We start from the raw sequence: 26,108 nt of genomic DNA on the forward strand, positions 1-26,108 counted from the left end.
AGGTGGTGGCCCAAGGACAGTGTACAGGACCACAGCTGCATCAGCATCCTCCTCCAGAACATACGGAGAGGAGAAGCAGCCAAGATCCGAGCTTATCTATCCAGCTCCGAAGTATAATACAGGATGTAAACTGCTTGCACATGTATTTATGATGGATCTGCACCAGATTTGTATCACGACAGCACGGTGTCCGTCGCAACATAAAATTCTGCGCCTAAAGGGGCCTTCCGGTGCCAATTTGCAGGGAATCTTATTTCTCATAGTCTGGGATCCTTCATCTGTTTTTTGCACACTGTGCGGCACATTTACTTCCCCGTCCTGCGCGTTCCCCAAAAGTGCATTGTCTGACCGGAATGCACATCTGCCGCGATTCACTAAGATTGTGCGCCCGATATCCTGCATTTGTCGCTTCCCCACTCAGGTCCCCGGAGTTCACCTTCTTCTTCACGGTGCATGTAAGTGCATTGTCTTGTGACACAAATTGAACCCTAAATCCTGCGCTCAGTCCGAATCAGTCGGATTGTCCAACGGCACGCCCCCCGATTTCAGTTGCGTGAAAGCAGCGCAGCTGTGCCACTATCCGTTCGCGTGTGACACAATCCCCAGTTAAATACCTGTCACAGCAGTGCAAACCCCCAAAAAAATCCGACAAAAGTGCGATCCGCGAACCGCAAGTAAATAAGCCGTCTTCCATTTAACTACATGTCAGTTTTTTCCTGCCAAAATGGGGGCGGAGTGTACATTAATTATGTAAGATTTCATTGAATTAAAGAATTTTTCTCATCTTACCAATTGGATGCAATGAGTAAAAGTGAAAAATTTAAAGGGGTCTCAAGACTTTCGGTACCCACTGTAGTTACATAGTTCATATGGTTGAAAAAGATATTTCCATCAAGCTCAACCAAGGACGGGAAAGGATTGGATGAGGAGGGATGTAAGGGAAACAATTCTATATTAAAACATAACCTTCAATGTTATTTAAAGGATAGCAGAAAGAAATGGGAGAAAAAGCGCTCGAAGGGTAATATTTAAAGGCGAATACTGTATGAGAGTATAGAATCAGCTTGCACCATGTGGTTGTGCACGGCTTAAGGCACAACTCGAGTATAATTGTGTTAGGTAATTCAATGGGTGCAGCCGACATCTTTGACCTTGAGTCTGAGGCGCTAGAGCAAGTGGAGTGTTGAATATAAAGATTGGAAAGGGAAGATGCACACCAAGAAGTTGGATTCCGAATATTCAATTTTCGGTGACAAAATTTGGGAGCTTATTGGCAAATGTATAAAATCTAATATACAGCTTAGTGTTTGTGTGTGTGTGTGTATGTCCGCTAAAGGAATCTGCACTGTTGGGTCACTGAAAAAGACAGCCAGAAACAGTCACTGAAAAGGACGGCCTGAGACAGTCACTAAAAGAGACGGTCAGAGAAAGTCACTGAAAGAGACGGGCAGAGAGCGCCACCAAAAGAGGCGTCAGAGACGGGCAGAGACAGTCACTGAAAGAGAAGGTCAGAGACAGTTCTCTTAGAGTCACTTAGAGAGGGTCAAAGACTGAGAACTTCAGAGACAAAGACGGCCAGTGACAGTCACTGAAAGAGACGGTCAGAGTCAATCACTAAAAGAGACGGTCAGAGAAAGTCACTGAAAGAGACGGGCAGAGAGCGCCACCGAAAGAGACGGGAAGAGAGCACCACCAAAAGAGACATCAGAGACGGGCAGAGACAGTCACTGAAAGAGACGGTCAGAGAAAGTCACTGTAAGAGACGGGCAGAGAGCGCCACCGAAAGAGACGTCAGAGACAGAGACGGGCAGAGACAGTCACTGAAAGAGAAGGTCAGAGACAGTTACTGAAAGAGACTTCAGAGACTTATATATTTTTTAAATGCCTTCTTTTTATTATTTATTGCCCTTTTCACCGGAGCTATAAGCCACACGGGGTGTAACCTAACACGTCTATACTTGTTACCTATAGAAGGATAATGACCCAGTATAGATTTATATATATACACTATATAGATATAGTATAGAATGTCTCCCATTAGTATCATCATGTGACAGTATCTGATCCCAGTGGAGATGTAGTTCAGCACTAAATTCTTATAGATACGTTATTTAGTTGATTTATACGAAACGCGTCGTCCATACTTTTACTTTCTTAGCTTATAAAAGTTACGATTTCTTTGCCATCTCTGAGAGCTCCGGTGTCTGATCCCACTACTGCTGTGTTTTTCCGCGGATCAGGGCTGCAGATATTCCATAGACTTTCCTCACTGTACGGTAGGTGTGACCCGTAATTTGCGTCTATACTGACACATTATATGAGCACGTGCAGACCTTGTGTCCGGGCCAAGCAGCTGCCCAAGTGATCACTTTTTTTTTTTTTTTGGCGTTTCTGGGTGCGGCCTTTAATTCAGGAATATTGGACTAAAGACAAATAATGAGGGGAATCGAAGGGGAGCAGAGAAGGGACAAAGGAAAGATCCGCACACAGCAGGACAGGACAAGCTGAGATCCAGGACACGGAGCAGTAAGTGGTGGCCGGACCTGGGGGGATGTGGGGACAGATGTCTGATTGGGGAGGGGGAGAGGCGAGGAGGAAGCTGACAACGTCTGCTGACTTCTTACAGCAGTCGTTTGGACATAGTTTTAATAATCATTTTGTGGTCTTAAGATTCTGTTCCAGTTTCCCTGCACTTATACAATGTTGCTGCGCTGAACACTGGAAAAAGTGTAGCAAATTGTTTGTCAGTGCAGGAGGGTCAGGACTGGACTACAGGGATAGCAGTCATAGCAGCTGCTATGGGGCCCACAGTGCCAAGGGGCCCCAGCATCTTTGGGCTGTATGTGTGTGTGTGTATACTGTATGTCTGTTTATTGTATGTATCTCTGTATTTGTTGTATGTGTGCATATATGTGTTGTGTGTATGTTGTATGTCTATATATTGTATTGTATGTATCTCTATTTGCTGTATGTGTGCATATATGTGATGTGTATGTCTGTATATTTTATTGTATTTATCTGTGTATTCGCTGTATGGGTGCATATATGTGATGTGTATATTCTGTGTATATGATACATGAGTGTATATGGTACTGTATGTATGTGTGTGTGTGCTGTATGTATGTATATATGGTGTTTATATATAGAACTGGACATACATGCACTTAAAAAATAGGTGGTAACTGGATCTTTATCTGCAGCTTTCATTTCCAACTATGTGTTTAGCTTACTGTATCTCTGGTTCTGTAGCTCACCTGAAAGATGAGATTCTTATCTGTAATATGACACCAACACCACGTTCCTAGGTGCTAGATAGGAGCCACTAGTGATACTACCACTGCAACTACTAAACTTGACTCATCTCATTTGAAAATGAGGTGAGAAGAGTCATATTTGCCTGACTTTGTGGGAGATTTTTTTTTAATATATAGGTAAAGGGGTGACATTTCACATAAAAGAGAAAATTCTAGAAAGGACATTTCATCCCCTTCCTGAGGGGAGTAGTAGCCCCATTGTGTGGAGGAGGTGTCCATATGACATGGTGCCCATGTATTATTTTCTTCTGGGATAGCAATTTTGGAGCTGAATATCCCCAATAGCTCCATGGTGGCCATACTGTGCCTATGGTAATGGTGTTATAATGATTTTACTATGCCCCAATCTCATCCAAAGTCTCCACTGCCTTCATCACTTCCCTAGATTCCCCTGGTTCCCTTGGTACAAGCCTCGATATCCCAGCACCATTGCAAAGCCATAGTGCCTCCAGTAGATCTCAATGTCCCCAGTGAGATCCCTAATGACCCCAGTATCAGCCTCATTGGCCCCACCACAATCCATAGTGCCACCAATGAGAGCCCTAATACCCCCAGTACCAGTTCTGTTTGCCCCGGTGCAAGCCATAGTGTCCCATTGTAGGTCTCAGCTTCCTCAGGAAAATCCCCAATGCCCTCAGTATCAGTATCAGAGCCCTAATGCCCCTGGTATCAGTTCCATTTGCCCCAATATAAGCCATAGTGTCCCATTGTAGATCTCAGTTCCCTCAGGAAAAGCCCCAATGCCTTTGGTATCAGTATCAGAGCCCTAATGCCCCGAATATCAGCCCTGTCTGCCTCTCCACAATTTGTGAAGCTGCCTGAGACACTTCATTTATTCGAGATTAGGGTCTTGTAGATTGTCTGAACCTGAGGCATCTCCCCAGCAGGGCCAGATTAAGGGTGGTGGGGGACCCTGGGTGCAAACTGGTGGGGGCCCTTCCAATAATGTTTTTGGAAGTATATAGCCAGCCAGCCCCTGTAGTATATAGCCTGCAGCGCCCTGTAGTATATAGCCTGCAGCGCCCTGTAGTATATAGCCTGCCAGCCCCTGTAGTATATAGCCTGCCAGCCCCTGTAGTATATAGCTGCCAGCCCCCTGTAGTATATAGCCACCAGCCCCCTGTAGAATACAGCCACCAGCCCCCTTTAGTATACAACCCCCTGTTGAATATAGCCAGTCAGCCCCCAGTAGTATATAGCCTGCCAGCCCCTGTAGAATATAGCTGCCAGCCCTCTGTAGTATACAGCCTGCCCCCATAGAATACAGCCACCAGCCCCCTGTAGAATACAGCCACCAGCCCCCTATAGTATACAGCCACCAGCCCCCTGTAGTATACAGCCACCAGCTACCTGTAGTATACAGCCACCAGCCCCCTGTAGTATACAGCCACCAGCCCCCTGTAGTATACAGCCACCAGCCCCCTGTAGTATACAGCCACCAGCCCCCTGTAGTATACAGCCACCAGCCCCCTGTAGTATACAGCCACCAGCCCTCTGTAGTATACAGCCACCAGCTCCCTGTAGAATACAGTCACCAGCCCCCTGTAGTATACAGCCACCAGCTCCCTGTAGTATACAGCCACCAGCCCCCTGTAGTATACAGCCACCAGCCCTCTGTAGTATACAGCCACCAGCTCCCTGTAGAATACAGTCACCAGCCCCCTGTAGTATACAGCCACCAGCCCCCTGTAGTATACAGCCACCAGCCCCCTGTAGTATACAGCCACCAGCCCTCTGTAGTATACAGCCACCAGCTCCCTGTAGAATACAGCCACCAGCCCCCTATAGTATACAGCCACCAGCCCCCTGTAGTATACAGCCACCAGCCCCCTGTAGAATACAGCCACCAGCCCCCTATAGTATACAGCCACCAGTCCCCTGTAGTATACAGCCACCAGCCCCCTGTAGTATACAGCCACCAGCCCCCTGTAGTATACAGCCACCAGCCCCCTGTAGTATACAGCCACCAGCCCCCTGTAGTATACAGCCACCAGCCCCCTGTAGTATACAGCCACCAGCCCTCTGTAGTATACAGCCACCAGCTCCCTGTAGAATACAGTCACCAGCCCCCTGTAGTATACAGCCACAAGCCCTCTGTAGACTACAGCCACCAGCCCCCTGTAGTATACAGCCACCAGCCCCCTATAGTATACAGCCACCAGCCCCCTGTAGTATACAGCCACCAGCTACCTGTAGTATACAGCCACCAGCCCCCTGTAGTATACAGCCACCAGCCCCCTGTAGTATACAGCCACCAGCCCCCTGTAGTATACAGCCACCAGCCCCCTGTAGTATACAGCCACCAGCCCCCTGTAGTATACAGCCACCAGCCCTCTGTAGTATACAGCCACCAGCTCCCTGTAGAATACAGTCACCAGCCCCCTGTAGTATACAGCCACCAGCTCCCTGTAGTATACAGCCACCAGCCCCCTGTAGTATACAGCCACCAGCCCTCTGTAGTATACAGCCACCAGCTCCCTGTAGAATACAGTCACCAGCCCCCTGTAGTATACAGCCACCAGCCCCCTGTAGTATACAGCCACCAGCCCCCTGTAGTATACAGCCACCAGCCCTCTGTAGTATACAGCCACCAGCTCCCTGTAGAATACAGCCACCAGCCCCCTATAGTATACAGCCACCAGCCCCCTGTAGTATACAGCCACCAGCCCCCTGTAGAATACAGCCACCAGCCCCCTATAGTATACAGCCACCAGTCCCCTGTAGTATACAGCCACCAGCCCCCTGTAGTATACAGCCACCAGCCCCCTGTAGTATACAGCCACCAGCCCCCTGTAGTATACAGCCACCAGCCCCCTGTAGTATACAGCCACCAGCCCCCTGTAGTATACAGCCACCAGCCCTCTGTAGTATACAGCCACCAGCTCCCTGTAGAATACAGTCACCAGCCCCCTGTAGTATACAGCCACAAGCCCTCTGTAGACTACAGCCACCAGCCCCCTGTAGTATACAGCCACCAGCCCTCTGTAGTATACAGCCACAAGCCCTCTGTAGTATACAGCCACAAGCCCTCTGTAGACTACAGCCACCAGCCCCCTGTAGTATACAGCCACCAGTCCCCTGTAGAAAAAAGCCACAAAATAATAAACATTATACTTACCTCACCTTTCCTTCCAGTGATCCCCCGATGCTGTAAGCTCTTCCTTGCTTTTCGGGCAGCATGTAGTGATCGGGCGCCGATAGCTTGACGTCATCACTCACCGCCGGCATTCCCCCACAATATGCTTCCGCCGATACAGTGCATCAGCGATCTCCCCTAGCAATGGCAGCTGTGTTTCACTGACATCCTACACCCCTATGTGTGATGTTGTGTATCGCACACAGAGACAGTCAGCAACTCAGCTCAGCTGACTGTGGGAAACTGGTGGGGGCCCCTCTAAAAGTGAAAGTGGTTGGGGCCTTGGGGCCCGAGCCCCGGGAGCCCCTCCTTTAATCCGGCCCTGATTACTAGGATTATGTACTGATATTAGATAACATTATGTGCGGTGCCACCGGGTCACTATATAATGGTATTTATTATTTTCCCCATTAGATAGGGCACATCCTCCATAATAAGCGGCACATGCTCTACTCTATTGGACACACACTAAGTACATACATCCTGCACAACATGGAGCACATCAGCTACAATAGGAAAGAAAAACCATCGCAATGAGGTCCATATCATCCACTGGACTTGACATTGGACCGGGTCATGAGGGGAGCTGCCCTTTCCTCATGCTATAGTACAGTGTCCACCCTCTGCTATACGCTTCTTAGACGTAACATGATGAGTATAAGCAGCTCCTCGCCCTCCAGTCCCTAGCGTCCAGCCCTGGCGCTGTGTAGTATGAAGCAGTCGGTACAGTCGCTCCTGATGGACCAGCTTTTCCTGAACAGAACTTGTGAGGGCTCCAGGGCGAACAGCTCCACATCACACAGCAGCACAGAAAGTCCAACAGTTTTGGTGGCAGCAATTATAGAATGTAAAATAAATGACTCTGCCGGGGCGCTATACGTGCGGATCTTCTATAGGGTCTTTTATGTTATAGGAGCGATGGATCTGACTGTGGTGTAAGGGAACAGCATCTGACATTTTTATGTGCAGTTTATTTGGCTCTATTATGGGGACACAATACTTGGCTCTGTTATGGAGGGACAGTATCTGGCTCTGCTATGAAGGTACTGGGTCACATTTACTTACAGGGTCACCGGAGTTCACAGAGCATTGTGCAGTGCATTTTCCGACTATGGTGCACTCTGCTGCGATTCGTGCGCCAAAAGTCATGAATGTGTCGCATCACTGCTCAGGTCCGACAGAGTTCACCTTCTTCTTCCTGGTGCATGTAAGTGCTTGGGCTTGCGACACAATTTAAAAGTTAAATCAGTTGGATCGTCCGATGGCCGCCCCCCCCCCCCATCCCCCTGATTTGTATCGCATGGAAGCCAGTGCGGGTGCGCCAAAATCCCAGCACACACACTTTTAAAATACCTGTGCAAGCCGTTTTACCCCCTAAAACGGTACACAGTCTGACAAAAGTGTGCATGTGACCCTTAGTAAATAAGCCACAGTGGGGCTCATTTACTAAGGGTCCGCGGACCTCACTATCGTCGGAATATCTGACAATTTCCTATGTGCGCCGCATTTAGAAGGGGATTGTGTCACATGTGAGCAGATTTTGGCGCAGCTGCGCTGCTTCCATGCGGGCCGTAGGACGATCTGACGATTCGGACTAAACGTGGGATTTAACATTCAAAATTGTGTCGCAAGCCAAGCACTAACATGCACCGGGAAGAAGAAGGTGAACTCTGTCGGACCTGAGCGGGCGCACGAAATTAGTGAATTGCAGCTCAGTGCATTATAGACGGACAATGCAGTTTTTGTGAACTCCTCCGGACGGGTAAGTAAATGTGCCCCATTATATCTGGCTCTGTTATGGTGTTATGGAGACACTGGGGCACATTTACTAAGAGTCCGAACGCCGCATTTTCGTCGGGTTTTGCAAATTTTTTCCGTTTTGCACCGAATTCCCCCGGGTTTTTGGCGCACACGATCGGATTGTGTTTTGCATCAGCGCTGGCTTGCATGCGACACAAATCGGGGGGCGTGGACGTCGGACAACCCGACAGATTCGGACAAACCGCAAAATTTAAAAAGCAAATTGTAAATTGTGTTGCAAGATCAGCACTCACATACACCAGGAAGAAGAAGGTGAACTCCGGCGGACCAGAGCGGGGAAGCGACACATGCAGGATATCGGGCGCACGATCTTAGTGAATCACGGCAGCTCCGAATCCTTGTCGGACAATGCACAGCTGGGATCACGACGGGATGGGTAAGTAAATGTGCCCCACTGTATCTGGCTCTGTTAAAGATGGACTGTATCCTTTCTCTGTTCTTGAGGCAATGTATATGCTTCTGATATTGAGGGACTGTATCTTTGTTGTGGCGGCACTGGTTCTGGTTCTCTTATCGATGTACTGGATCTGGCTCTGTTGTGAGGGAAACTATGAAAGTATGAAACTATTTTACCTTTACTCATCTTCCTTATATTTCACACTTTTGATCTGTCCTCTCTCTTCCTATTTAGTTCAGTCTCCACTTACACTTTGTCTTCTCTCCGCAGAGATGCGCGGCCTGAACAGTCATTGCTGCTGCTTGTTGCTTCTCACAGTTTTGGCTGTCGGTGAGTATTACAATACAGAACCTATCAGCAGACGTCACACACCAAGGTCTTCTGCACCTCAATGCCCAAGTATTACATTACTCTTCATGTTATTTTGCTTTGTGTTGTGCAGTGCTGCCAGCTCTGGGGAATGTGGTGGTTCGGAGAAATTCTGGTGAGTTTGATATAATCTTTATGAATTAGAAGGAATGACCTGACACAGCTGTGCTCCTAGCTCTGTGCATTATACCACTCTTCCTCTCTTCGCTTCCCCCCTGAGTGACTTCCGTAGCATCCGACCAGAAGCCTGCTACCTTTTACGTTCACAGCAATCACTTAGAACTGAGAGGAAAGGTTGATGATCAGTTCAATGCAGTGCACAGCAGTGTGAGGATATGCCCCCAGTGCTCTTGGAGAAGCTACAATCCTGGAATATAAATCCATATTTCACATTCCTGCTGCTAGTACTTTTCATAACAGAGATTGAACACTAGAAATTTAAGAGTCTACTCCATGTGACCTCCAAGCCTCACATTCAATACCCCATGATGGGTCTATGACCTCACGTCTGCTCAATCCTGATGTCTTCTTAGCCCTGACAGCCATGATACTCTCAGAATGGAACCAAAGTTCAATGGAAATAAAGTGGAATTCCTAGACTTCAGGTCTAAGGCTGCTTTCACCCAGCAGTAGTGCCCCGGCATACAGCCATACCGGAGGGGGGGATGAGCGCTGCTCGCCCCTCCCCTCTCCATAGTGAAACATTAAACATGGGAAAAGATAGAGCATGCTCCATCTTTTCTCCGTGCACAGTAAAGTACAGTGGCACACGTGCAGGTCCACCAAACCACGGCCGGACACCAAAACCGTTTATGGGGACGTAGTTTGCGGACGGATGTGCGTCCCCACAACGCCGTGTGAAAGAGGCCGGAGCTAAATTCTTATTCATGTCCCAACAATATGGAAAATATGATGTGCCGCTGACATCTAGTGGACAAGTTGAATGTTACATTGTTTAAATAATTTCATATATATTTTTTTAACAAAGGGAAAACCTCAGACTGAAGAGAGTGCTATGTATTGTCACTGGAGAGATAATGTAATAATCCCTTTATGTATAGTGTTAGTAGCAGCAGGACTGTGGAACAATGGATTTATATTTTAGGATTGTAGGGTAGGGATGTGTCCTCACACTACACTTTAAGCTCTGTGCAGTTGAAGTGTTCCATCGCCATTCTTCCCTGTTACTGATGAAGTAACCAAAAATCTACTGCGGCTTTCACTCAGAGCAGAGGGGAGGGGCTGTGGAGCAGTTCAATGCAGAAGGCGCAGAGCACAGCAATGTATAACCGTGATGAAAACCTTTCTTACCTGATACATAATGGGGCTCATTTACTAAGGGTCTGCACACCGCATTTCCATGAGGTTTCCCGTCGATTTCCGTGTTGCGCCACATTTAACTGGGGTTTTTGGCGCACGCGATTGGATTTTGGCACAATCGGGGACGTGGCTGTCGGACAACCCGGCAGATTCGGACTACGCATGTGATTTAAAATTTAAATTGTGTCACAAGACACGCACTTACAAGCATCGGGAAGAAGGCGAACTCCGGCGGACCTGAGCAAAGAAGCGACGGATGCAGAAACTCGGGCGCACGAGTTTCTTCATCTTCGACGGACCATCTGGATCAGGGATCACGACAGGATCGGGTAGGTAAATGTGCCCCAATGGTGTCATACAGGTTTTAACAAATTGGTCTGGATGGTGGAATATCTTGTGAAATGTGATCAAAAAACTAAAAATATTTTTCAAAAATATTGATGGCAACACCCCTTTTTATTGCAGATTTGGATTCCCCAGGAAAATAAAATTCCAGTACATAATGTAGAGCATTATACACCTCTTCAGAGGGGAGTAGCCTAAGTTAGTAATCTCTCTGATGTGTGAGAGGTGGGGACTCACATTACACCAGCCCCCGATGTGTGAGAGGCGGGGACTCACATTACACCAGCCCCCGATGTGTAAGAGGCGGGGACTCACATTACACCAGCCCCGATGTGTGAGAGGCGGGGACTCACATTACACCAGCCCCTGATGTGTGGGAGGAGGAGTCTCACATTACACCTGCCCCTGATGTGTGAGAGGCGGGGACTCACATTACACCAGCCCCCGATGTGTGGGAGGCGGGGATTCACATTACACTTGCCCCCGTTGTGAGAGAGGCGGGACTCACATTACACCCACCCACGATCTGTGAGAGGCGGGGACACACATTACACCAGCCCCCGATGTGTGAGAGGCGGGAACTCACATTACACTTGCCCCCGATGTGTGAGAGGCGGGGACTTACATTACACCAGCCCCTGATGTGTGATAGGCGGGGACTCACATTATACCAGCCCCCGCTGTGTGAGAGGCGGGGACTCATATTACACCTGCCCCCGATGTGTGAGAGGCGGGGAGTCACATTACACCAGCCCCCGATGTGTGAGAGGTGGGGACTCACATTACACCAGCCCCCGATGTGTGAGAGGCGGGGACTCACATTACACCAGCCCCTGCTGTGTGAGAGAAGGAGACTCACATTACACTAGCCCCCAATGTGTGAGAGACGGGGACTCACATTACACCAGCCCCCGATGTGTGAGAGGCGGGGATTCACATTACACTCGCCCCCGATGTGTGAGAGGTGGGGACTCACATTACACCAGCCCCCGATGTGTGAGAGGCGGGGACTCACATTACACCAGCCCCCGCTGTGTGAGAGGAGGAGACTCACATTACACCAGCCCCCAATGTGTGAGAGACGGGGACTCACATTACACCAGCCCCCGATGTGTGAGAGGCGGGGACTCACATTACACCAGCCCCCGATGTGTGAGAGGCGGGGATTCACATTACACTTGCCCCCGTTGTGAGAGAGGCGGGACTCACATTACACCCACCCACGATCTGTGAGAGGCGGGGACACACATTACACCAGCCCCCGATGTGTGAGAGGCGGGAACTCACATTACACTTGCCCTCTGATGTGTGGGAGGCGGGGACTCACATTACGTTTGCCCCCGATGTGTGAGAGGTGGGGACTCACATTACACCAGCCCCTGATGTGTGAGAGGCGGGGACTCTCATTACACCAGCCCCCGATGTGTGAGAGGCAGGGACTCACATTACACCAGCCCCCCAATGTGTGAGAGGAGGGGACTCACATTACACCAGCCCCCGATGTGTGAGAGGCAGGGACTCACATTACACCAGCCCCCGATGTGTGAGAGGCAGGGACTCACATTACACCAGCCCCCTAATGTGTGAGAGGAGGGGACTCACATTACTCCAGCCCCCGATATGTGAGAGGCGGGGATTCACATTACACTCGCCCCCGATGTGTGAGAGGCGGGGACTCACATTACGTTTGCCCCCGATGTGTGAGAGGTGGGGACTCACATTACACCAGCCCCTGATGTGTGAGAGGCGGGGACTCACATTACACCAGCCCCTGATGTGTGAGAGGCGGGGACTAACATTACACCAGCCCCCGATGTGTGAGAGGCAGGGACTCACATTACACCAGCCCCCGATGTGTGAGAGGCAGGGACTCACATTACACCAGCCCCCCAATGTGTGAGAGGAGGGGACTCACATTACACCAGCCCCCGATGTGTGAGAGGCCGGGACTCACATTATACCAGCCCCCGTTGTGTGAGAGGCCGGGACTCACATTACACCAGCCCCCGATGTGTGAGAGGCCGGGACTCACATTACACCAGCCCCTGATGTGTGAGAGGAGGATACTCACATTACACCAGCCCCCCAATGTGTGAGAGGAGGGGACTCACATTACACCAGCCCCGATGTGTGAGAGGCCGGGACTCACATTACACCAGCCCCCGTTGTGAGAGAGGCGGGACTCACATTACACCAGCCCCCGATGTGTGAGAGGCGGGAACTCACATTACACTTGCCCTCTGATGTGTGAGAGGCGGGGACTCACATTACATTTGCCCCCGATGTGTGAGAGGAGGGGACACACATTACACCCACCCACGATGTGTGAGAGGCGGGGACACACATTACACCAGCCCCCGATGTGTGAGAGGCGGGAACTCACATTACACTTGCCCCCGATGTGTGAGAGGCGGGGACTCACATTACACCAGCCCCTGATGTGTGATAGGCGGGGACTCACATTATACCAGCCCCTGATGTGTGAGAGGCGGAGACTCACATTACACCCGCCCCCACTGTGTGAGAGGAGGAGACTCACATTATACCCGCCCCCGCTGTGTGAGAGGAGGAGACACATTTTTACCCATTTAGATTTTTGATGAATACAGCGACATCTGTCAATGAAAATGGCTTAAATCGTAGATTGAATAACCATACATTTTCCTAGGAATCCAAATCTGCAATAAAAAATTGGGGTTCTCAATTAAGATTTTAAAGTTCTCCCCCGCACCAGGGGGTAGGAGGCAACACTTGGTATCTTATTTGATACGTATACTTTTAGTTTTTTCACAAGATATTCCATCGTCCCAACCTTTTTGTCACACTCTGTATATACACGAGTATATCAGATGCTTAAGGGACCAGCAGGGGGCAGTAGTAGATGTCATGATTTCAGTGATAGATTCTTATAACTTCTCTTGATGTATTGGAGAAGTCAGTGATGTATTATATGATCTTATATCTTCAGAAGGAGGAGACACATGTAAATCGCTCCTCAATCTGCTGCAGTACATCCTAGTTGTACTTGAATGCATGGAACAATTAGTGGGGCGTCCATCAATGTTGGCAACTCGGCAACCGAATGAACCTGGAAGCCAGTTATATCCAGGATAATTTAGATATTTCTCAGAATAGACAATAGATACATCCATCCTATACCGAGGTCTGTATGAACGGGTTCTGATTTGGATCTTTAACTCCCCATCAGTATATTACACCGCAGGGATTAATAAACTATTTCTGTCCTACAGATGATACAGCCACCACCTCTCCAGAGGCAGGTAAGTGTCTGTTGTCAATCTATTTAAAGGGAACCTGTCATCAGAAATTGGCCTAATAATTCACTACCAGTATGTTGTCAAACAGCTAAGCAGCTTCTAGATTGTGTTTCTTTCATGTCTCAGTGCGGTGGCATCATCCAGAAAATCTACTTTGAAGTGAGATGTAAATTGTATAAAGTCAGGGAGGCGGAGAGTTTAACACTAAAGTCACACTTTTCCCTGCCCTGGAACAGTCACTTCACTGTTTTTGATGGTCCAGATCATTAAGCATTTATCTGATCTCCTGAAGTCCAGTGCATGAGGAGGTGTCCAGAGGCAGGGAGAGCTTGACTTCAGTGTTAAACTCTCCGCCTCCTTGACTTTATACATATAATTTACATCTCATTTCAAAGTAGATTTTCTGGATGATGCAACCACACTGAGGCATGAGAGAAACATGATATAGAAGCTGCTCAGCTGCTTGACAACATACTGCTAGTGGTTTATCAGGCCAATTTCTGATGACAGGTTCTCTTTAAGGTAATATGTCTATATTTTACAAAGATTGCTCTATAGTTTTGTCCAGATAGACAGTGTTGCTTCCTTTCCCCAGGTAGGTAGTGTACAGTATATACTTTTTTTGATTGACTGAACATAACGTGGAATTCTAAAATTTCCAGAAAGGCGCCACTTATACTCATTCCCAAATAGGGATCTCAAAAAGATTTTCCCAGATAGATAGGGGCATATTTATAACACGCTGGCGCTTGTGCGCCAGCGTATGATAGCCCCACCGCTGCATATTCGTAGCGGGATACATCAAGAGGCTTCTGCCTCTTGATGTATCGGGGCGGGAGGCTGCGAAGCGTTTATCCTACGCCAGGCATATATGAAAAAAGTCGCCCTCCGCTCAGCCGGCCACACACCCCCTTCACGCCTCACTAGCGTGAAGGTGGCGGATTGGGGCAAATAATCGCAAGTGCTAGCAATAAGCTAGCATTCGCCATTATTTCAGGGCCAAGTCAGTGGCAGAGAGGTCCTGATAAATATGCCCCATAGAGTCTATACAGATAGGTAGTACGTAAACCTTTACCCATATACATAGTGCCGAAATAATATATATGTAGTGCCAAGTACTTTTTTCCAGGTCCCCTATCTTTTGCCCAGATAGGTAATCCCTATACCGGTGGTGGCGAACCTATGGCATGGGTGCCAGAGGTGGCACTCAGAGCCCTTTCTGTGGGCACTCAGGCCATCAGCACAGGACAGAGTTCACCAAACAGGATCACATCCACCAAATCTCCCTGCAGTCCCAAGCAACTTATGAGATGCTGCTCTCAGCGCTATTTTAAAGCAACACTTCATTGGCTGTTTGGAACTGCGGGAAAAGTGAGAAGCTGCAGACAGAACTGCATTATCTTTGGAGGTCCTCCTGCTGGACCCACCATTCTTCTTCTACAGAGAGAACCTCTTTCTTTCAACTGTATTAGTGGCATTAGGCGGCCGATACAATGGAAAGATGTGGAAGAACAGGTAGCAATAAGTTACTGCTTAAAATGCTGCGTTGGCACTTCACGGTAAATAAGTGGATTTTGGTCGTAGTTTGGGCACTAAAAGGGTCGCCATCACTGCTCTATACCTTTTCCCAGATTGGTAATGGCTGTACTTTTGCCCATACACCCTAGGAAGTGACAAAGATAGGTAGTGTTTGGCCATAAAGATAGTTCCTATAGCTTTGCCCAGATAAGGCAGTTCTGAGCTCATTTTGTAAACCCTGATGGTGTTCTTTGTGCGTTACAGAAGATGCTGGAGTTACTCCAACACCTGGAGGTAAGTCCTCATTGGGCGGCTGTATCTATGCAACTTTCAATTCAATATGTATGGCGTGCGCCTAGTTTAAAAGGAACCTGTCACCAGGGACCACATTTTCACTAATGACAGGTTGTAGAAGCCCAAGTAGAAGTGCAAATGTTTCTTTCTGCTTTTTCGAAGCATTTGCATTAAAATATAATTGTGTGTTACAACTTACCTTGCACCCTGCCAAAATCTCTGTAGCTCCTGTACAGCTCCTCGCTCTCCTACTGATGTCAGCTCTTCAGGCTGTGACCTCTTTGCAGGAGCAGGAGGGAGGAGCTGTACATAGAGATGTGCAAAATTTTCAAAAATTTGATTCGCAGAGTTTGCAGAATTTTCTGACAAAATTTGATTACACCCGAATCATTAAAAAACAGGCATTTCCTGGCTGCAGAGAGCCTGTAGGGTGTTGTAGAACGTTGTGCCATGCTTAAATATGCATAGGGAGCGTGGTTTGGTCTTCAAACAATGCTGTGTTTTAGTATGACACGCACATGACAGCTTAGAATCGCTTCACTCTTCATTTCCATGTGCACTTACATAGGCCAACTTCCCCAAATAAGCGAGGCGGGAACGCAGCCTGACAAGGTAACATCTGTGCCAGCTCGAAAGGACTGAGCTGAGGGCCAAGATCCCACTATAACATCAAAGAGTGACATCAGATGATTCCATAGATTACGACAGAACCTGTTCTGTTAAACGCGGATACATGTGGAAAACCCCCCAAAAGAGTGCAGAGGGTTTCGGCAGTAATTCTGCATTGATCATTTTGCCCTTCTTTTCACCCATTAGCAGGGGGCGTTGCTAGGGTTGTAGGTTGTAGCACAGCATCATCACATCTTATGTTCCTCATTGTCCCTACATCTTGGACAGTGTTATTCTGCTGCTGCCCCTAACAATCTCCCCCAAATACTGTAAGGCTTGCATTTAAACAACACCAGGAGCTTGTTACCCATCACACTGGTTTCACTGGAAACACAAATGAGATCAAACCTAGGCCTGTCCTAGTGCCACGTGTGAACACGCCCCAAGAAATGTGCCCCCACACAGCCCCCCCCCCAGTGGGTAATGTGCCCCCCCCCAGCCCCCCCCAGTGGGAAATGTGCCCCCACACAGCCCTCCTCCAGTGGGTAATGTGCCCCCACACAGCCCTCCCAGTAGGTAATGTGCCCCCACACAGCCCCCCTCACCTCACTGATGCAGCTCTGTGTGTGCACTGCTTTCCCCTTGAGGTCATGTGACTATGACGTCATCACAGGTCCTTCAGCCTCTGGAGTATTATTCCCCCAGAAGCTGCAGCTCCTGCTGGGGAAAGCAGTGACTGCACATATTCTCATAACAATCTGCTTTCTGAGGACACCAATTGTGATGAGAGAGGGGAGGATGCCCGGGGGAGACACGGGGCTCCAGCCACAAGGTCCGGGGCACGAGCCCCTGATCTTTTGACCTAGCAACGCCCCTGTCCATCAGTGCCGTCAATAATCCATCAGTATTGCCAAAAGCCAAAAACAAACAGCAGTGGATCCAAAACAGTTGCAAATGCTTAGAGAAATCAGAAAGGCAGATGTGCACTGCAGGTGTGAGGGGCTTCTGCAACCTGTCTTTAGTGAAAATGAGGTCCCTGGTGATAGGTTCCCTTTAACATGTAACTTTAAAACTTTCCATGAAGTTTTCTTTCTCCCTCCCAGACTGTAAAGAGGTGAAGTATCCGTGCACCCGCGTGTATTCCGTACAGAAGCCGGTCAAGCAGTGTATCAGCTACCTGTGTGTCACCAGGTATTCTTCTTAAAGGCAAAACTATGTCAAAAATTATAATTTCAGAAGCCTTTAACTGAAGACTCCAATAAATGAGATCAATCTTTATGTTTTATGAGGTTATGTGCCAGAGACGTTCTCATATGCAGGCACCACAAACAACTTGGTTGTGCACAATTGCAACCTAAGGCTACATTCACACTATAGTATGGGGGACGTATATACGGCCGACGTATATACGGCCGATATACGCCCCCCATACACTTCTATGGGCTCACGGCCCTGTACGGGAGCGGTACGGTGCAGCACACGTGCGGCACCGTACCGCTCCGTAGCCCGGGGAAAGATAGGACATGTCCTATCTTTCCCCGTATTACGGCGCCGTGCACCATTAATTCCTATGGAGAGGGGCGGGGGTGAGCTGCGCTCACCTCCTCCTCCTCTCCCCGCGCTGCCGTGTGCCCGCCGTGCTACGGTGCGGCGGGCTCACGGCAGTGTGAATTTAGCCTAAAAGGGATGGACTAAAGCTACAGGATCTGTGCACCCAACACAGGAAGTTACATGTTAGACTCTATTTTGTGATGTCACTTCCAGATTGACTGAAGTTGTGACAAAGTTGCATGAGGGTTACATGAAATGTCAATGGAACATATTACATGCAATATGATGTGGGACATGCTGCAGTATTTAAGTCATCATCTAACCCCATTTGTAGGGTCAGTTTAGTCTCATGTTCACAACATTATTTAGGTCTTGGATGGTTCGGAGATATGGTATTTACAGAGCCCCGTTGTCTCGTATTGTACCGCCTTATAGCCCAATTTTATATACCTTTATATACACAAACAATTATTGTGGCATGTTCCATCACATAATGAGGTGCTCTCTACCATAAGTCATATGGTGGTTATACTATGTAGGGACTATAGGGTTATAGTCTTATAGTCTGTAGGGACTATTCTTGGGTGTAGCTTGAAGTTGTGCAAAGGGTATGGTGGCAACTGGGCTCAGAAGCCTTAGGACAGTGGTGGCAAACCCATGGCACGTGTGCCAGAGGTGGCACTCTGAGCCATCTCTATGGGCACTTTTGTCATCACCCCAGTGCAGAGTTCGCCAGACAGGATTCAAGGCCTCTTGCAGTCCCAGGCAGCCCAGAACCCTAGAAGGAAGCTACAATGATAATCCAAACTTCTACTCGTTCCTTCTACTGTATTGGTGTCCTCAGGTGCCTATACAATTCAAACATGTGACAGAGCAGGGAGTAATAAGTTACTGCTTAAATTGTAGCATTGGCACTTTGCGAAAAATAAGTGGGTTTGGGTTGTAGTTTGGGCACTCGGTGTCTAAAAGGTTTGCCATCAGTGCTTTAGGAGGTTCATTTGATGACTCTATCCATATATGGTGACTATTACTGTAAATAATATATATAATAAGGTCCACCTATGTTCCACTTCCCTATTCACCGAGGACATTATTTGCCCTGTTGTCCATTATGACTCCCATACCTCCATGTGGTGGCACTTGGAGCCTTAGGAGGTCCATTTCATGATTCCAACACATATAAGGTGACTAGTAATGTAAGTAGTACAATTTTAATCTCCATAGCCTCTTGGTCCACTGTCATACACGTGAACCTTTGAGGACATCCCTTGTATTGTTGTCCATCATGCCTCCCATACCTCCATATGGTGGCACCTGGCCTCACAAGCCTTAGGAGGTCCATTTGATAACTTTAACCCATATAAGGTGACTAGTAACGTAAGTAATACAAATTAGTCTCTATACCCCCTGGGTCCAGCTTTGTACCACTGCCATACACATGGACCTTTGAGGATGTCCCTTGTCCTGTTGTACAGCATGACTCCCATACGTCCCTCTAACACATGCCCTTTCCTTGCAGCGTGCGTCGTGTCTACATGGTGAATAAGGAGATCTGTACAAAGATCATGTGCAAGGAAGACGAGATCATTCAAGGTGAGTCTTACACTATTGAGGTCTAAGCTTCAGAAGATGTCCATGTATCCGGCCAACTCTTACAGAGATGTCTCTATTCACACAGAGGAAAAGTGCCGCCAGCTTGCCGGGCTCCCTCCACGACGCCTCCCTGACCCTCAGGAACCCGCAGAGGCTGAAGGCGATGGGAACTAACTAGTAGCACACTCTAAATATAAACCCTCTGTATCATGCCCTCCAGTGGTGGGGTGGTCTTCTCCAGAACACTGAATCATAAGAACCCCAGAAACTCCATACCCTGACCCCACTACCAGCTCAGCCTCCATGCAGTCCCCATCTATGGTGCAGGAATATGGGTTTGTTGCCTGTAGCATCCTAAATGAGCAACACCCTTAACTTGTGCCGGCTTTTCTGAATGAGCTCGAAATTCTGAAGGGTGCTGCTGGCCCCACGCACGGACCAGGGTGGTAATTGTATATTGGAGAAACACTGGGAGAAATACATTTGCACACTCCTTAAAGAGCAATTCTGGTCCATATTTTGTTAATAGGGACAGTATTATAGAAGTTCGGTCTCTATACCTGCAGTTATACACCTGTCCATAGGGGGCAGTATTATAGTAGTTGTATTCTTGTCCAGAGAGGGCAGTATTATAGTAGTTGCAGGGCACAGGACTTACCTCAGCTAGTGAGGACTGGGCTGTTTAGCGGTGTCAGGGGGTGGACATTAGGGAGTAGTATAAGACACGTCTACAGGGTTTACTCAGTTGCACTATGTTATACATGGCTTGTCCCTTCCTATATCTCTGTGCCTCTGTATCCCTATTCATGTAATGATGTAACAATTGCCATATAAATCATATAATGAATCCAGTTGTATCTGAACTGTATGATGCACATGTGTACCCAACCGCTATAATATACGCTGAGCTATGGAACGTATGGAGCTGTTTTTGCGTCATTCCATCTAGCTGATGTTTCTCTATTGAGCAGCAGAGTCTCCAGGTATAATGGCGCTATACTTCACCGAACAATAATGTATCAGTGCAATAATGTGCCCGACTGCTACTACATGGATGCTATACAGTTACTAACAGTACTATAATAGTGTTATATACTGCTTAACAGTACTATAATAGTGCTACACACTGCCTAACTGTACTATAATAGTGCTATTCTGTGCCTAACAGTACTATAATAGTGCTATACACTGCCAAACTTTACTATAATAGTGCTATTCTGTGCCTAACAGTACTATAATAGTGCTATACACTGCCAAACAGTACTATAATAGTGCTATACACTGCCTAACTGCACTATAATACTGCTATACACTGCCTAACAGTACTATAATAGTGCTATACACAGCTTAACAGTACTATAATAGTGCTATACACTGCCTAACTGCACTATAATAGTGCTATACACAGCATAACAGTACTATAATAGTGCTATACACTGCCTAACTGTACTATAATACTGCTATGCACTGGCTACCTGTACTATAATAGTGCTATATACTGCCTAATAGTACTCTAATAGTGCTATTCACTACCTAACTGTACTATTATAATGTTATACACTACCTAGCACTATTATCTGTACTATAATACTGCTATACTGTGCCTACCAGTAGTATACTAGTGCTGTACAATATCTAACAGTAATATAGTAGTGCTATATTGTGCCTCTCTATCTCACAGTATACAGTAACTAATATTACTAAACTGTGCAGAAGAATATTTTCATTTCTTGGTTTTGTTCCAGGATCCGTCACCAATGATAAACAGTGAATTTGAACGTCTAACCATGAATCGCAGATTTAGTCAGTGCCCTAAATGTTCAAAACAACCCCCACCCCACCGAATTTCACATCCCCCAAACCCTGCACCGTGCACACATCCGCACACCTGCAATGTGTTTGTATAATGTGCAACTAGGGCAGCTCACCCCCGCACCGCAGAGTATCACATCGGCCCCCAGAACGTGCACCACTCAGGACATTACTGCCCCATATTATACTCCAGAGCTGCACTCACTATTCTGCTGCTGGTGCAGTCACTAGGGCGCATTTACTTACCTGGTCCCTGCTGCTCGATCCCTGAGGTGCATTGTCCGATGAGCATGAAGTCTTCTGCAATTCACTAAGATTGTGCACCTGATATCCTGCATGTGTCTCTTCCCCGCTCAGGTCCGACAGAGTTCACCTTCTTCTTCCCAGTGTATGTGAGTGCATGTCGTGAGACACAATTTGACTTGTTAAATCCTGCGCATTGTCCGTCGGCCGCCCCCCCTATTTGTGGTTCATGAAAGCCGGCCCGATTAGGATACAATACGATTGCGTTCAACGCAATCCCCTGCGTGATCCCTGAAAACGACGGAAAACCCGACGGAAATGCGACCGCGGGACCTTAGTAAATAAGCCCCTCTGTGTACATACATGACATTACTTATCCTGTACTGATCCTGAGTTACATCCTGTATTATAATCCAGAGCTGCACTCACTATTCTGCTGCTGGTGCAGTCACTGTGTACATACATGACATTACTTATCCTGTACTGATCCTGAGTTACATCCTGTATTATACTCCAGAGCTGCACTCACTATTCTGCTGCTGGTGCAGTCACTGTGTACATACATGACATTACTTATCCTGTACTGATCCTGAGTTACATCCTGTATTATAATCCAGAGCTGCACTCACTATTCTGCTGCTGGTGCAGTCACTGTGTACATACATAACATTACTTATCCTGTACTGATCCTGAGTTACATCCTGTAGATCTTTTATTTTATATAAAAGTAAAAAACATAACAATACAAACAAAACATAACATACAATATATACAATATCTTACCTGCTGGTCCAGCCCCATTCACACCTAGCAAAAACAATAACTTAAAATACACCGAAATGAATAAACACCAATTACCACAACCCCCCCCCCCCAACCGATTATTACATCCTAAACCAAACCAATAAACAAAGACAAGCCACACCCACAAATAAACATAAATGACTATAAATATACATAAACCCACCCCACACCCCCTAATAACAAACCACCCCACACAGATAACACCCCACACCCTTTTTTAATATATAACAAATACACACAACACTACACTAAACTAAATCCCTCGCCCGCACCCTCCCCTTCCCCCCAGACACTGGTCTAACGTCCAAAGTTTGCGTTAAGTAGTCCAGACCAGTGCCCAGGGTCATAGAGTCCAAGGTCAGTTCGTAAATCCCACCACCATCACCCCCCTCCCAACCTAACACTATGTCCCAAACACTGATTACAACATAACATAAAGAAAACAGAATACAAATAAAACCTTAACAACATCAATAAGATGCGCCTGCAAGCGCAACATCACTACATGCCCAGAACACAAAACAAAAATCTACAGTGCAGCATCAGCCCAACACCAGGAGAGGAGATGACAGACTAAGGGACACTAAAGGAGAACCCCCTCCAAAGGAGAGAGGCCCTCCCCGTGCCCAGCCTCTCATACTCCAGAGAGCGCACCTTCACCAGGTCACCCAGAATGTTCCTAACCACCTCATCCACCGGGAGGATTTTACGCTGCGTCGATACTAAACATCGTGCGTTCCACGTGTGGTACCTGACCACTAGACTGACTAGGAATAACGTGCAGTGGTCCCGGCCACCCAGGCCTCTGAATGCTCCATAGGCCCACTCCGCATAGGAGAGACCGGCCAACCCGGGCCAATGTAGGGAAGCGCCCACCCGGTTGTACACCTCTGTGTTAAAGGGGCACTGAAGCAGGAAGTGATCCATGCTCTCCAGCAGGCCACCGCACTCCTCCCGGGGACAACCCCTTTCCTCAGAGCTCCTACACTTCAGATTGTCCCTCACACACAGCTTTCCATGGAAGCAGCGCCAAGTCACATCCCAAAACTTCAAGGGGATCCTGATAGAATTCAATAAACTTAAACCCACCCCCAGATCCCGACTTGGGCAATCCCTGAGGGCCAGAGGCTTCTGGAAATGGGTCAACAGAACCCTTTTGTCAAGGAGTTTCCTCGACATGGTCCTGATCACCCACATTCCCAGACCCCACCGGCGAATCACCTTCAGAACCGGGGTAGCGTAAGCCGGAAGATGCCCATGTGGTGTACGGAGATCCTTCACTTGTCCTCCTGTCTCCCATTCCTGGAAGAAAGGCCGAAACCATCCCCTGCAGGAGTATACCCACGGAGGAGCCCTCTCTTTCCAGAGGTTTGCTACATTGATCTTAAGAAAGGTATTCACTAGGAACACCACAGGGTTGACCATACACAACCCTCCTTGTCTCCTCGTGCGGTAAGTAACCTCCCTCTTGGTTAGGTTCAGCCTATTCCCCCATAACAGCTGGAAGAACAGACTGTACACCCGAGTCCAGAGGGGTTCTGGCAACATGCACACACTGCCCAGGTAAATCAGCAACGGAGCAGGTAAGTTTTAATCAGGTTAACCCTTTCTCTGAGGGTCAAAGACCAACCCTTCCACTGGTCCACCTTCTGAGCGGCGATCTTAAGCCTGCAGTCCCAGTTTTGCATGGGGTAATCCCCCTGGCCAAATTCGATGCCGAGAACTTTGGCAGAGTCCTGGGGCCCTGGAAGAGTGTCCTGGAGATCAAAGCCTGGACCTCCCTCTCCCAGCCAGAGACTCTCACACTTATCCCGGTTGATCTTGGACCCAGAAACCTCTGAGTAGCGGTCTACCTCTGACATCACCCATTGCGCCTCCCCTCCTGAGGACACGAAAACGGTGACATCATCGGCGTACGCTACCACCCTTAGAGTGGCTTCCGGTGCTGCCCGATCCATCCCGACTCCCACCAACGGACCACGATCAACCCTCCTAAGGAATGGGTCGATCGCGAACACGTACAGTAGTGGGCTCAGAGGACAACCCTGGCGAACACCAGACCCGACCTCAAAAGAGCAGCCAATCCAACCGTTCACAAGCGGGAAACTCTCTGCCCCTGCATACAAAACTTTCAGCCAATTGACAAACCCACCCGGCAGGCCATACCTCAGAAGGACAGACCAGAGGTACTCGTGGTTAACCCGATCAAACGCTTTTGCCTGATCCAAGGACAGCAAGTACCCCTTCCAGTTACCAGCCCTGCCCTGCTCCACTGCCTCCCGGACACAAAACACAGCACTAAATGTACTGCGGCCTGGAACAGAGCAGTGCTGGGTCCCCGAAAGGAGCCGGGGTGCAAACTGCACCAGCCGATTAAACAGCACCTTCGCCAAAACCTTTCTGTCTGTATTGAGAAGCGCTATGGGACGCCAGTTCTCAACATGAAATCGGTCCTTACCCTTTGACAGGATGATCAGGGCTGACCTCCTCATTGACTTCGGCAGAGCGCCCGAGGAAAGACACTCATTGAATACCTCAGTCAAGAGGGGAACCAAGGCGTCCTTAAAGGTCTTATAAAACTCGGATTTTAAGCCATCCAGACCCGGCGATTTCTTGAGGGCGAGCCCTTCAATCGCCAGGCTGACTTCCTCTTCCCTGATCATCTCTGTCAAAACATCAAGAGAGGGGTCTACTCCTGGCAGGACAGTTTCTGCCAGGAAAGCCGACATCACATCCCGATCTAGATCCTTCCTGCCCAAGAGGTGTGAGTAGAAGGATCTGACGACCTCCAGAATCCCTGATCTGGACCTTTTCAGGAATCCCGTACTGTCAACCAGTCCCGTGACAACTTTACCATTCACTGACATCTTGCAGTTTCTGTAAGGGTCGGCGAGCGGTATTTCCCGTAATCCCTTTCAAAAACCAAAGATGCGTGTCTTTCGTACTGACACCTCTTCAGCAAGGATTTCACTCTGGAGATGTCCTCACGACTACCTCCAGTCGAGACGAGATGCTCGAGTTTCCTCCTCAGGCCCTGGTACAGGCGGTACCTGTCCAGGCTCCTGAGGCTCGAGAGCTGGCGGAAGAATCTCGCCACCCTTTTCTTGAGCATCTCCCACCACTCTGACTTACTGCTACAAAGCCCAGCAATGGTACCTGGCTCTGAAGAAAGTCCTCAAAGGATTGTCTGATCTCCGCTTCCTCCAGGAGAGACGAATTGAGCTTCCAGTAGCCTCTTCCCATCCGGGGGGTCTCTGTAACATTCAGAGAAAACAAAATTAAACAGTGGTCGGAGAACTCCACCTCAACAACAGAAACTGGTGAAGAAATGGCTTCCTCCTTTAAATAAAACCTGTCTATTCTAGACCTACAGCCTCCCCTATAATAGGTGAACCCCGCGTGGCCTGGGGTGTGCCGGATGTGGACATCCACCAGGCGAGCCTCACTAGCTATGCTATTAAGAGCGACGCTATCATAAATCAGCTTGTCTCTGGAACCTCCCCTATCCTGGGACCTCGTGACAGCATTGAAGTCCCCTCCAAAGACCACCTGCCGACTTGTAAAAAGGTAGGGCTTGATCCTCATAAAGAGACACTTCCTGTCCCACTTGGACTGGGGACCATAGATGTTAATTAGGCGAAGTTCTTGTCCCTTCATGAGGACATCCAGGATCAGGCACCTCCCCATTTCTAACTCAATAACCC

The 26,108-nt window shown here is 48.2% G+C and overlaps 1 protein-coding gene across 1 annotated transcript; it reads left to right on the top strand.

The window, feature by feature from the left end:
• The first annotated feature begins 2,424 nt into the window (after positions 1 to 2,424).
• Positions 2,425 to 20,392, top strand: MFAP5 (microfibril associated protein 5). The gene is made up of 8 exons (XM_072129258.1): positions 2,425 to 2,526; positions 8,939 to 8,998; positions 9,111 to 9,152; positions 13,954 to 13,983; positions 15,763 to 15,792; positions 17,505 to 17,592; positions 19,472 to 19,545; positions 19,631 to 20,392. Exons 2-8 carry the CDS (start codon positions 8,941 to 8,943, stop codon positions 19,717 to 19,719), a joined length of 411 nt encoding a protein of 136 aa, XP_071985359.1. The 5' UTR covers positions 2,425 to 2,526; positions 8,939 to 8,940; the 3' UTR covers positions 19,720 to 20,392.
• The last annotated feature ends 5,716 nt before the right edge of the window (positions 20,393 to 26,108 follow it).

The sequence above is a fragment of the Engystomops pustulosus genome, chromosome 11, assembly GCF_040894005.1.
Source record: "Engystomops pustulosus chromosome 11, aEngPut4.maternal, whole genome shotgun sequence".
NCBI lineage: Eukaryota > Metazoa > Chordata > Amphibia > Anura > Leptodactylidae > Engystomops > Engystomops pustulosus.